This window comes from Saccopteryx leptura, chromosome 1, assembly GCF_036850995.1.
Source record: "Saccopteryx leptura isolate mSacLep1 chromosome 1, mSacLep1_pri_phased_curated, whole genome shotgun sequence".
Lineage (NCBI taxonomy): Eukaryota > Metazoa > Chordata > Mammalia > Chiroptera > Emballonuridae > Saccopteryx > Saccopteryx leptura.
This window is the reverse complement of record NC_089503.1, coordinates 53,295,940-53,307,406: the sequence shown is the minus strand read 5'-3', so window position 1 is coordinate 53,307,406 and position 11,467 is coordinate 53,295,940. Positions and strand designations below refer to the sequence as shown.

The following is an 11,467-nucleotide window of genomic DNA, read 5'->3' as shown; positions in this document are numbered from 1 at the left end:
AATAAAACTACCATATGTCTCAGCAATCCCTCTACTGGGTGCCTACTCCAAAACCTTGAAAACATTGTTATGTAAAGAAACATGTACCCCCATGTTCATCACAGCATTATTCACAATGGCCAAGATATGGAAACAACCAAAGTTTCCATAGAGGATTGGATAAATTAGATGTGATATATATATATTAACTCAAAAAAATTAGCGGATATTTTATCGCTTCATATTTATTTTGAAATATCCCCTAATTTTGGTGAGCAGTACACGATGTAAACAGTCTACTTAGCCATTAGAAATGAGGACATACTGTGATTTATGACAACATGGATGGACCTTGAGAACACTATACTGAGTGATATAAGTAAATCAGAAAAAGTTAAGAAATTTATGATTTCACAAATAAGAGGGATATAAAACTGAGACTCATGAACATAAATAAAAGTGAAGTGCTTACTAGGGGGAGGGGTGGAGTAAAGTAAGTAAAGAGGGACATATATACAGTGACAGAAAATGATGTGACTTAGGATGATGGGTACACAACATAATCAACAGTTCAAAGCTATAGAAATGTTTATCTGAAACCTATGTACTCTTATTCTTCAGTTCCACCCTGTTGAACTTAATTTTCTAAACAAAATTTATTAAAAAAACTATTCAAAGACATTTATTGTGCATTTTAGATACAAAATCTTTGTTGATTATATACATTCTTGTAGCATATATCTTATTATTTCCTTACTTTTGATAGACCAAAGTTTTAAATTTTAATACTGTATAATTAATCAATTTTTTCCTCTAAGTTGTGTTTATTGTGTCTTGTTCAAGATTCTTCCCTGCCCAAGATCTTGAAGATATTTTCTACATATTGCTGTATTTCCTAAGCTCTTTGTCTCAACCCCACTGTAAAAAAAAATACTTCATTTTAGACTTCACAGAGTCTTTCACTAAGTTGTATCTTTGTTTTGTTTGGTTTTGCTTTAAAGATCTTATTTATTGATTTTACAGAGAGAGGCGGTGGGGAGAGAGAAGTTATCAACTTATAGTTGCTTTACTTTAGTTGTTATTGATAGCTTGTTGTTTGTTCCTTGACTGGGCAAGCCCCGGGTTTTGTACTGGTGACCTCAGCATTCCAGGTTGACAATTCATCTACTGTACCACCACAGGTCAGGCTTACTAATTTGTATCTTCAATGTTTTAGATAAAGCACATAAATTGATGATTTGGATATAAACATATTTAGTGAGAGGAGAATGCAGGGATAGGAAAGAGCCCCAAGAGGATTCATTAACATTCTGTTTCCTGGACCAGCATTCCCAGGGTAGACCATTTTATCTGAGAAGATAAGTTCCTCTGTTGGTAGGAGTAGCATAGAGTAGAGGAGGTGGGGTCATGGAATTAAGAGAAAGAGCAGCCTCCCCCAGGATAGGGCTCTGGCTCCCTGTTGACCCCAGGGATAAGGAGGCCAGGCTTGGCAGGGTCTCCCTTTAGGCAGCGACTCTTCCAATATGTACTTCCTTCAGATTCCTGCTGCTGTTGTCCTTACTCCAACACCCTAGTATTGTAAATGAACATCTGGGAATCTAGACACATGAAGTTAGTCTGACAACTGCTCCAGAACTAGATGGACTCTTTACCTGCGAAACTGTATGACAGAAGCTGTGTCTCCTAATTCTCCACAGTTATAAGAACAGGAAAGCCATCTTCTTGCTCCATAGAAACTAACAAAAGACTATATTAGCTCTCTGTGTCTATGGCATCAAGAGAAGACACATGGAGGAATAGAAGGCACAGAAGGGCCCTGATACCTATCTTGGTCCTACCTGAGACTCTTACCTCAACTTAGCAAAATTAAACCAAGTGGATACCACTAGAAATCCCTATCTTCCTTCACAATTTCTACAGGAACATTCCTGACCTAAATCAATCCCAGGACAGTCTGTATGGTCAGCCAGCTGGGCTTCTCACCACCTCAGGTAAGAACACTGACCCTTTTTCAAGGATGTGTGCAGCCTTTAAAAATGTTGAGTTGAAAACAAAACCCAAGAACTTAGCTATCTGTCTTCTATCTTTTCTAGTACTTTGGCCTATAGTCCTTCTTAATCCCCTCTATTCCTGGTTTTCTAAATATGAAGAAGTACCAGTGAGCATTATGAGTCTGTGCTACATACCAGCCTTGGGTTATTTGTTTTATGACAAAGGATCAATACCTGTCTTTAGACCCCGTGGGCTTTACTGACCTCTGGTAAGGCATTGTTTGCACAAATCTGATAATACAAACCTGCAATGGTCCAGCTAAGAGCACATAATATGCCTATTATATGCTCTAATACCTTTCTCCATTAAAATCCTGTGAACTCAGAAGAGGCCAATAGAAATCAGTGAAATGTTAAAGTACATACTTACTCTCTTGTCGTCTATATCTTTCTCCAGTTTGTCAAACATAAACACTCTGATTATCATGGGCAAGGCTTCATCTGTTATCATATTTCTTATTCCTCCCAGGTCACATTTTATCATAATCTGTGTTTAAAAAGCATCTATGTGTGCATTTATCTTAAGGGTTTAACTCTAAAACCAACAGCATCTCAAATATACCATCTCCTAGTCTCAGTATAGAATTCTTCTCTCTCAGGCACATGAAGAATGTGGAGCTAGACAAGAGAAGTGACTAATTAGACACATGTTAGCTCAGGGGTCCTCAAACTATGGCCTGCGGGCCGCATGTGGCCCCCTGAGGCCATTTATCTGGCCCCCCGCCGCACTTTCGGAAGGGGCACCTCTTTCATTGGTGGTCAGTGAGGGGAGCATAGTTTCCATTGAAATACTGGTCAGTTTGTTGATTTAAGTTTATTGTTCTTTACTTTAAATATTGTATTTGTTCCTGTTTTTTTTTTTTTTTTAATTTATTTATTTTTTTACAGAGACAGAGAGTGAGTCAGAGAGAGGGATAGACAGGGACAGACAGACAGGAACGGAGAGAGATGAGAAGCATCAATCATTAGTTTTTCATTGCGCATTGCAACACCTTAGTTGTTCATTGATTGCTTTCTCATATGTGCCTTGACCGCGGGCTTTCAGCAGACCGAGTAACCCCTTGTTGGGGCCAGCGACCTTGGGTTCAAGCTGGTGGGCTTTTGCTCAGACCAGATGAGCTCAAGCTGGCGACCTCGGGGTCTTGAACTCGGGTCCTCTGCATCCCAGTCCGATGCTCTATCCACTGCGCCACCGCCTGGTCAGGCTGTTTTGTTTTTTTTACTTTAAAATAAGATATGTGCAGTGTGCATAGGGATTTGTTCATAGTTTTTTTTATAGGCCGGCCCTCCAATGGTCTGAGGGACTGTGAGCTGGCCCCCTGTGTAAAAAGTTTGGGGAACCCTGCGTTAGCTCTTCCAGAGAAGTTTGAATCTACATTCTTAAGTGATAAAAACAAATGTGAACATAAACTACATGAAAAAAGAAGTGGAAGTGCATTATTGAAACTTATTTCTGTACCTGCTTTAAAATTTCATATTTATAGTAGGTTTATGCAGAACATTAACTCAGTACTTAAGTCTTGTGTTTAACATTATAAAATAGGTCCAAGAATAGTCATGGACATGGGTGCCAGAATATTGTTTCCTATTTAGAGAGAGAGGATTCAATCTTTCTGGAAAGATACATTTTCATGTTTGATGATTGCATCATATTTTTGTGTAGTGATCTCTTAATACTTAGCTATTATTGTGACACTTGTTCTTCATTCAGATGATTCTTCATCAAGATACAATTAAAGAGTCATAAACTGTGAGATCAGGAGGTAAAGTAAGTTACCAGTGGGAAAGGTATTACCTCATTTGACTCATGTTGGCTCTCTCAGGGGCCTTTGATATTAAAAAACTAAGGGACCATTTTAGCAAAATTTCACTGAGTCTATTTGGTTGTAGGCAACTGAAAAAACAGCACAGAATGGTGCACTGGAACTCCACCCTGGGAAGTGGCTTCATTTTGATGGGGATTCTGAAGGACAGTGGGTCCCCCGAGCTGCTCTGTGCCACAATCGCAGTGCTGTACCTGTTGGCTCTGACCAGCAATGGCCTGCTGCTCCTGGTCATCACAAGGGATGCCCGGCTCCACACGCCCATGTATCTTCTACTTGGGCAGCTCTCACTCATGGACCTCCTCTTCACGTCTGTTGTGACTCCTAAGGCTCTTGTGGATTTTCTTTCTAATGAAAACATCATTTCGTTTGGGGGCTGTGCCTTTCAGATGTTTCTGGCACTGACACTGGGTGGTGCAGAGGACCTCCTGCTGGCCTTCATGGCTTATGACAGGTATGTGGCCATTTGTCATCCTCTGAGATATATGGTCCTCATGAGTACAAAGATCTGCTGGCTTTTGGTAGCCACATCATGGGTCCTAGCATCCCTGAGTGCCCTTGTGTATACCATGTACACCATGCACTATTCCTTCTGCAAAACCCGGGAGATCAGACACCTGCTTTGTGAGATCCCACCTCTGCTGAAGTTGGCCTGTGCAGATACCTCCAGATATGAGCTCCTGGTGTATGTGATGGGTATGACCTTTCTGATGCTCCCTCTTTCTGTCATTGTTGCCTCCTACACACTAATCCTATTTACTGTGCTCCACATGCCCTCAAATAAGGGAAGGCAGAAAGCCCTAGTCACCTGTTCTTCCCACCTGACTGTGGTTGGGATGTTCTATGGAGCTGCCACGTTCATGTACGTATTGCCCAGTTCCCTCCACAGCCCCAAGCAGGACAACATCATCTCTGTTTTCTACACGATTGTCACTCCGGCCCTGAATCCCCTCATCTACAGCCTGAGGAATAAGGAGGTCACAGGGGCCTTGAGGAGGCTCCTGGGAAAATACACACTGCAGCCACACTCCACCTTCTAGAAAGGAATCATGGCTTAATTCTGAAATTTATTCCTCCTCAATCTCAGAAAATTTCTGCTAGAGTCAAGTACTCATGATAGAAGCACCACAGTGCAAAGTATATCTTTTAATAGAAAAATAAAGAATGTAATTTGACTTGTCAAATGCCCTTTTAAATCTCATTCCTTTCCATGAGGAAATTTATAAGCTATGAGTCACACTTTGTTTAAAATTCACTCTGTATATTCCCACTTAGCAACTGAGTTAAATACAGCTAGGGGCTTTTCCCAATTTGGGACTTGATATTTAATTTTGGGAGTCCAAACTGACTAATATCAGAGCCAAAGAAAAGAAGGTTTCAGTTGGAGGCCTAAGCAAGACCCATTTCTCAGGAAAGGGAACCTTGAATTTACACAAATTTTAAATCAACTAACCTTGTTAAAGATCATGTAGGCAGCCTAGTTTAATGGATGATGAAATCTCGCGCTGTCCTTCCCAGGATGTGAACTAAGCCTTTGTCCGGGGTCTCCACACTATAGACGCTCAGACCAGTTATTCACATAGAAGCCATCTTGGTTATCAGATTGGCTGTTGTGATACTGTGTGCTTATGTTCAAGTAATTCTTATTTTACTTCATAATGACCCCACAACACTATAGTTGTAATGCTGGCAATTTGGATATGCCAGAGTGAAGCTATAAAATGCTTCCTTTCAGTGTAAAGATGAAAGTTCTCTACTTAAGGCATTGCATCATCTCACCTCATCACAGGGGTGAATACAATACAATAAGATATATTGAGAGAGAAAGAGAGCCACATTCACATAACGTTTATTATAGTACATTGTTCTATTATATTATTGGTTATTGTTGTTAATCTCTTACTGTGCCTCATTACAGGATTTGGTACTATCCACAGTTTCAACATCCACTGGGGAATGTATTCCCCAAGACTAAGTGGGGACTACTGTGTATAACTTTGAGCGTGTTACTGAACCTCCTGGTACCTTAGTTTAATCTATAAACTGTAAATAAGAAGTAATTGTAAAACCTGCTTATATTTGTTTTGAGGATTAAATAAGTTAGTAAATATAAGTGAAAGGTATTTAGAGCACATGGCATGTAATGAGTATTTAATAAATCTCAACTCCTATGTGAATAAAGAGCTTTGAAAATACTTTTATGTGGTAACATAATATTACATCATATGGATGATTTATAATAGAATTGGCTATTTTGTCACTTTTAATTTAATAGTCACTGTGGTGTGCATGTATGTATGTATAAAAATGACAATGTTGATCTCTTAGTGTATGACTAATTTGTCTCCCTTCAAATAAATTTTTATGAATGAAATCACTAAAACCAATGTCAAAAATCTATTTAATATTCTTAATATAAAAAAGATACTGAATTTTCAAAATTGTTAAACATTTTGTATTTTTACAAGGAATATGTAAGTATACTTAACTCACTATACCTTTCCCATGTTAAGTTTAACAATAGTCTTTACTATTTTCTTAGGTTTAACACTTAAATTTATTGTTTTAATTTGCATAAATAATTTATTTATATTTTCTTGAGTTGGAGTTTTTTACAAATTAGGGATACCCATATTTTGTTATATTTATGATAATAACTTTTTGCCAAATTTGTTATTTGACATTCTAGCATCACCATAGCAAGGATTTTTAGACAGAGAAGTATGAAAAATATTAGTGTTTTGAAATCTATATATTTGTCTTAACTTCTTATATTCTTCCACTGATTTTACTGTTAGGACATAATTTTCTACTCTGTATTTTGATAATAATTTATAATTTTTACTTTTCTTAGTCATTTTACAATTTACTTTTAACTTATATAATAAATTTCTACTTTATCTTGACATGGAGTAGTTTTAACTTTGTTTTTAAAGTAGCCCCATTCCTATTGATATTTTAAAATAATCCTTCCCTTTTTTGTTAATTTTTTCTCTTTTTTAAATCACATATTTTGTCCTCATAAATAAAGTAGTAAGTGACATTTCTTGGTTATTTAGTTCTAGTTTTTTCTTTACTCCTTCTGAAGATATTTGATTCTATTATCTACTTCATAAAATCTCTCTGGTAATTTGATTGTGAATATATTCAACTAATAAATTAATTTGTAATTTGGGCATTCTTTTCAATACTCAGCCATGCCTCCAGACACAGAAAGTACACTATTGCATTATTCCTGAATCCAATCTCTGTTGCTTTCTGTCTTTTTTTTTTTTTTTTTTTTTTGGTGAAAAGAGGGGAGATAGTGGACAGACTCTCACATGTACCCTGACCAAGATCCACTGGACAACCCCTATGTGGGGCCTATCAACTGAGCTATTTTTAGCATCTGAGTCTGACACTTGGGCCAACAGAGTTATCCTCAGCCCTGGTACCAATGCTGGAACCAGTCAAGTCACTGGCTGCAGGAGGGAAAGAGGGAAGGGAAAAGGGAGGAGAAGAAAAGCAGATGGTTGCTTCTCTTGTGTTCCCTGACCATGAACTGAACCTGGATGTCCATATACCACACCCACACTCTGCAGTCAGTGAGCCAGTCAAGGCCTTGGTTTCTTTCTTAATATGACTACTTTACACCTTTAGCATCAGCTGACCACCTTACTCCATATCTCACTTGGAATAGAAAGTAAAGTATAGAATGAGAAGGGGAAGGAAGGGAGGTAAAAATGGGCAGCCTCTTACTTTTTCTTTTCCAAACCTTTTGCTCCCCACCTGCACATTCATGCCCTGCTTTCCCCTGTAGAAATGTCTATCAAATTCTGCCCCCTCCACTAGTACTCTGTATCACAAATTCACTCACTTACTGAAGGTTTTGCTCCTGCAGAATCTGTTCAAACTGAAACCATTTTCTTTGTATTTTTTTTTCTGGATCATTAACATAAGGATATGTGCTTACATATCCCATCATAAAAATTCTTTCTATGATTCCATATTCCCTTCAGTTACTGATTCATTCTTCACCTCTTCAGAGAAAGAAAAAAGTCTCAAAAGACATGTCTGTGCCCACTTTCTCCTCTGCTAATTTTCTATTCAGTTTAACCTCCCAATCAAGCTCTGATCTCTTTCCAGAGATATGTTCTTTGTCAAAGTCATCATTGATGTTCCAAATAAAGTGGCCATTCCTATATTCTTTTTCTTTAAACTTTTAGCAATATTGACATAATTCACACTTTCTTTCTCTTGAAACATTTCTTCTCTTGGCTTCTAGACTTCACACACTCCAGGTTTTCCTCCTTCCTACCTGAATTCTCTTCACTTTATTGGATCCCTTTCTCTTTCTCAGTATGGAAGTTCCCCACAGTATCAACACATATCTCTCTTTCCTCTCACTCAGTAATCTCTTCCTGAGTCATTTCACCTAGACATAGATTTAAATACTATCTACATGCTTTTAACTCTCAAAGACCTGCCTACTTTAATAAATCACAGACTCATATATCTAATTGCTTTCTTATCATGTCTAATTGGAATTTTAAATTTAATCCAAAAATAACTCTTGATTCATTCCTTGCTAATCTATTCATTTCTCCTCCTTTTCCAGCTAAATCAATAAGATCACCATCCATACAACTGATCAAGCTAAAAATAAATATTTTTTTTTCTTTATGCTTTATTGTCCCAACATACAAATACTGTTGGCCTCATCTATGCAGTACGTTCCAAACATGTGCACATCTCTTGATTTCCCCTACAAGTAGTAACCCAAGTCACCATAATCTGTTGCCTGGCTCTGTAATAGCTTTCTTTCTTTTTTTTTTTTTTTTTCATTTTTCTGAAGCTGGAAACAGGGAGAGACAGTCAGACAGACTCCCGCATGCGCCCGACCAGGATCCACCCGGCACGCCCACCAGGGGCGGTGCTCTGCCCCCCAGGGGGCGATGCTCTGCCCATCCTGGGCGTCGCCATATTGCGACCAGAGCCACTCTAGCGCCTGAGGCAGAGGCCACAGAGCCATGCCCAGCGCCCGGGCCATCTTTGCTCCAATGGAGCCTCGGCTGCAGGAGGGGAAGAGAGAGACAGAGAGGAAAGCGCGGCAGAGGGGTGGAGAAGCAAATGGGCGCTTCTCCTATGTGCCCTGGCCAGGAATCGAACCCGGGTCCTCCGCACGCTAGGCTGACGCTCTACCGCTGAGCCAACCGGCCAGGGCCCTGTAATAGCTTTCTAATAGGTTTCTCTCTGCACTCTTCCCCACATGTTTTCTCCCTAGTGTACAGATTGACTTTTATACATATAAATCAGACCATGTTACCTTTCAACAAGGGTTCACATGACCTTGCTCTGCCTACCTTCAGTTCATATTTGAAACTGTGTTTGCTTATACTCACTCCACTCTGACCCCGTTGACCTTCTGGCTGTCCATCACAGACCAACTTGTTCCTGCTAGCTGGTGATGTTCTTCTGTCAAATCTGCCTCGCTTACTACTTATCATTCAGATCCCATCTCACAAATCTTAACTTCTCAAAGAGGTGATCAATTTTAGTGGCATGTACCCAAACCAAAAGGCATTGCCACATTGTTTTATTTTCTTCATTGCACTAATGATTATGTGAAACTTTATTTTTTTAAGTTTTATTTAGAAAATTAATGCAGTGATATTGATCAATAAGAGTACTTAGGTTTCAGGTAAATATTTCTATAGCATTTGAACTTTTGATTGTTTTGTGTGCCCATCACCCAAAATCAAACTTTCTTATTTATACCTTACATTACATGCTTACTTTCTGGCTCCACCTTCTAAAATGACAATTTCATGAGAGCACGGACTATGCTACATTTGTGTCGTAGCTCCTTCTCCGTAAAATCTAGGTATAAATATACCACAAACTCTACAATAACAAGGGAAAAAGATATGTGTGTGTTAGAGCATGTGTATAACACTGAAGAAATAGAGGAATGTGCCATGTTCCTAAATTAAAAGGTTTAATATTTTTTATATAAATACATAAATATTTTTGCTAAATCTATAAATTCAGAGTAATAACCATCAAAACTCTAGTGGCATTTTAAAAAGAGGATTTGACCAGCTGAGATATAGAAAGCATATGGACTATCAAGTAAATTATGAAATAAAAGAAAATAAAAGTTCTTTCTTATTAGCTAAAGCTATAGTAATTGAAATATAGTAAAACAAGTGCTTAATTGACAGACATGCCAAGATGCATGTGGAAATTTAGTATATATTAGAGCAGCATTTGAAATTAATGGAAAAAGAATGAATAACCATGGTTTTAGAACAAATGGCTAAATATTTAGGGGAAAAATATACTAACACATATAAATTCTCCTAAGATAAATTTTAGGTATTTTAAATATCTAATAATTAAAAACAAAGTCCTAACATCAGACTACCTACTTCAGACCCATGTCCCTCTTGTTTCCCAGCATCTATAGTATGTGGGGCCATATGACTGAGTTTCAATAAATAAAATGTGAGCAGATCTGATGTGTGTTTTGTCTAAACCATAAAACTTACCAGTGACAACCTTTTTATCTTCATCTTTCTGGATATTGGCATGCAGGTTGACCCAGAAAGCTTCAAATAAGCAGGGCTGTTTGGATCCACCAACCAGCCTTTTCATCCCACAACTATAGAGTTAATGTAAGTGAAACATAAATTTCTGCCTATTAAGCCACTAGATTTGAGATTTATCTGTTAAGAGCAAGGTTCACAAACATGTCCCTGGGGCTATATTTTTTCTCTTTCCTTTCTCTTTACCTACCTTCCTTCCTTCCTTCCTTCCTTCCTTCCTTCCTTCCTTCCTTCCTTCCTTCCTTCCTTCCTTCCTCCCTCCCTCCCTCCCTCCCTCCCTCCCTCCCTCTTCTTTCTTTCTTTCTTTCTTTCTTTCTTTCTTTCTTTCTTTCTTTCTTTCTTTCTTTCTTTCTTTCTTTCTTTCTCTTTCTTTAAATGAAGTTTTATTGGAATACATTTATTTTTATATTGTCTGTGACTATTTTTCCTCTACAAGGAAAGAGTGAAAGAGTTGTGATGGGGACAGTATGACCACAAAGCCTAAACTATTTACTATCTAGCCCTTTGAAGAAAATGTTTGCTGATCCCTATGTTGCAGCAACTAGTATTGCCTTATATAAAGGAACGCTAGAACTAGAAGGTAACATAAAAGAATATTATGTTAGGGGTGAGAAAAGCCTCTCTTAGTAAAAAGAAACCTCTCTGTACCCCTTCCTGCTTATTCTCTGCCTTCCTCCTCTTACCCCACACCTTTACCTGGTTAGCTTTATCATCCTTTGGTTTTTAACTTAGAAGTCTGTATACTTTTTAAAGTCTGTAACAGTCATTTCATTATTCTGCTATAATAATCCTTGCAAATGTCAATAATGACTGAATTGACAAAATTCAGTAGCCTTTTCTCAATATGTAAAACTCTGAGACATTTGAGAAATCTCTCCTGGAAGGCTTCTTCTTTCATCAATTCTGACACACCTTTATTCAATTCTCCTCCATTTCTCTCATTCTTTGCTGCTCCAGGCTTGATTGGCCACATTTATCCACCTTGTAATGCTTTAACTCCAAGGCTCTGTCTTGGATTCATTTCCCT

General features: G+C 38.1%; 1 protein-coding gene across 1 annotated transcript; it reads left to right on the top strand.

The window, feature by feature from the left end:
* The first annotated feature begins 1,609 nt into the window (after positions 1 to 1,609).
* On the top strand, positions 1,610 to 6,162 carry LOC136388790 (olfactory receptor 2AG1-like). The gene is made up of 2 exons (XM_066360597.1): positions 1,610 to 1,970; positions 3,921 to 6,162. Exon 2 carries the CDS (start codon positions 3,943 to 3,945, stop codon positions 4,891 to 4,893), a length of 951 nt encoding a protein of 316 aa, XP_066216694.1. The 5' UTR covers positions 1,610 to 1,970; positions 3,921 to 3,942; the 3' UTR covers positions 4,894 to 6,162.
* Positions 6,163 to 11,467: the final 5,305 nt, after the last annotated feature.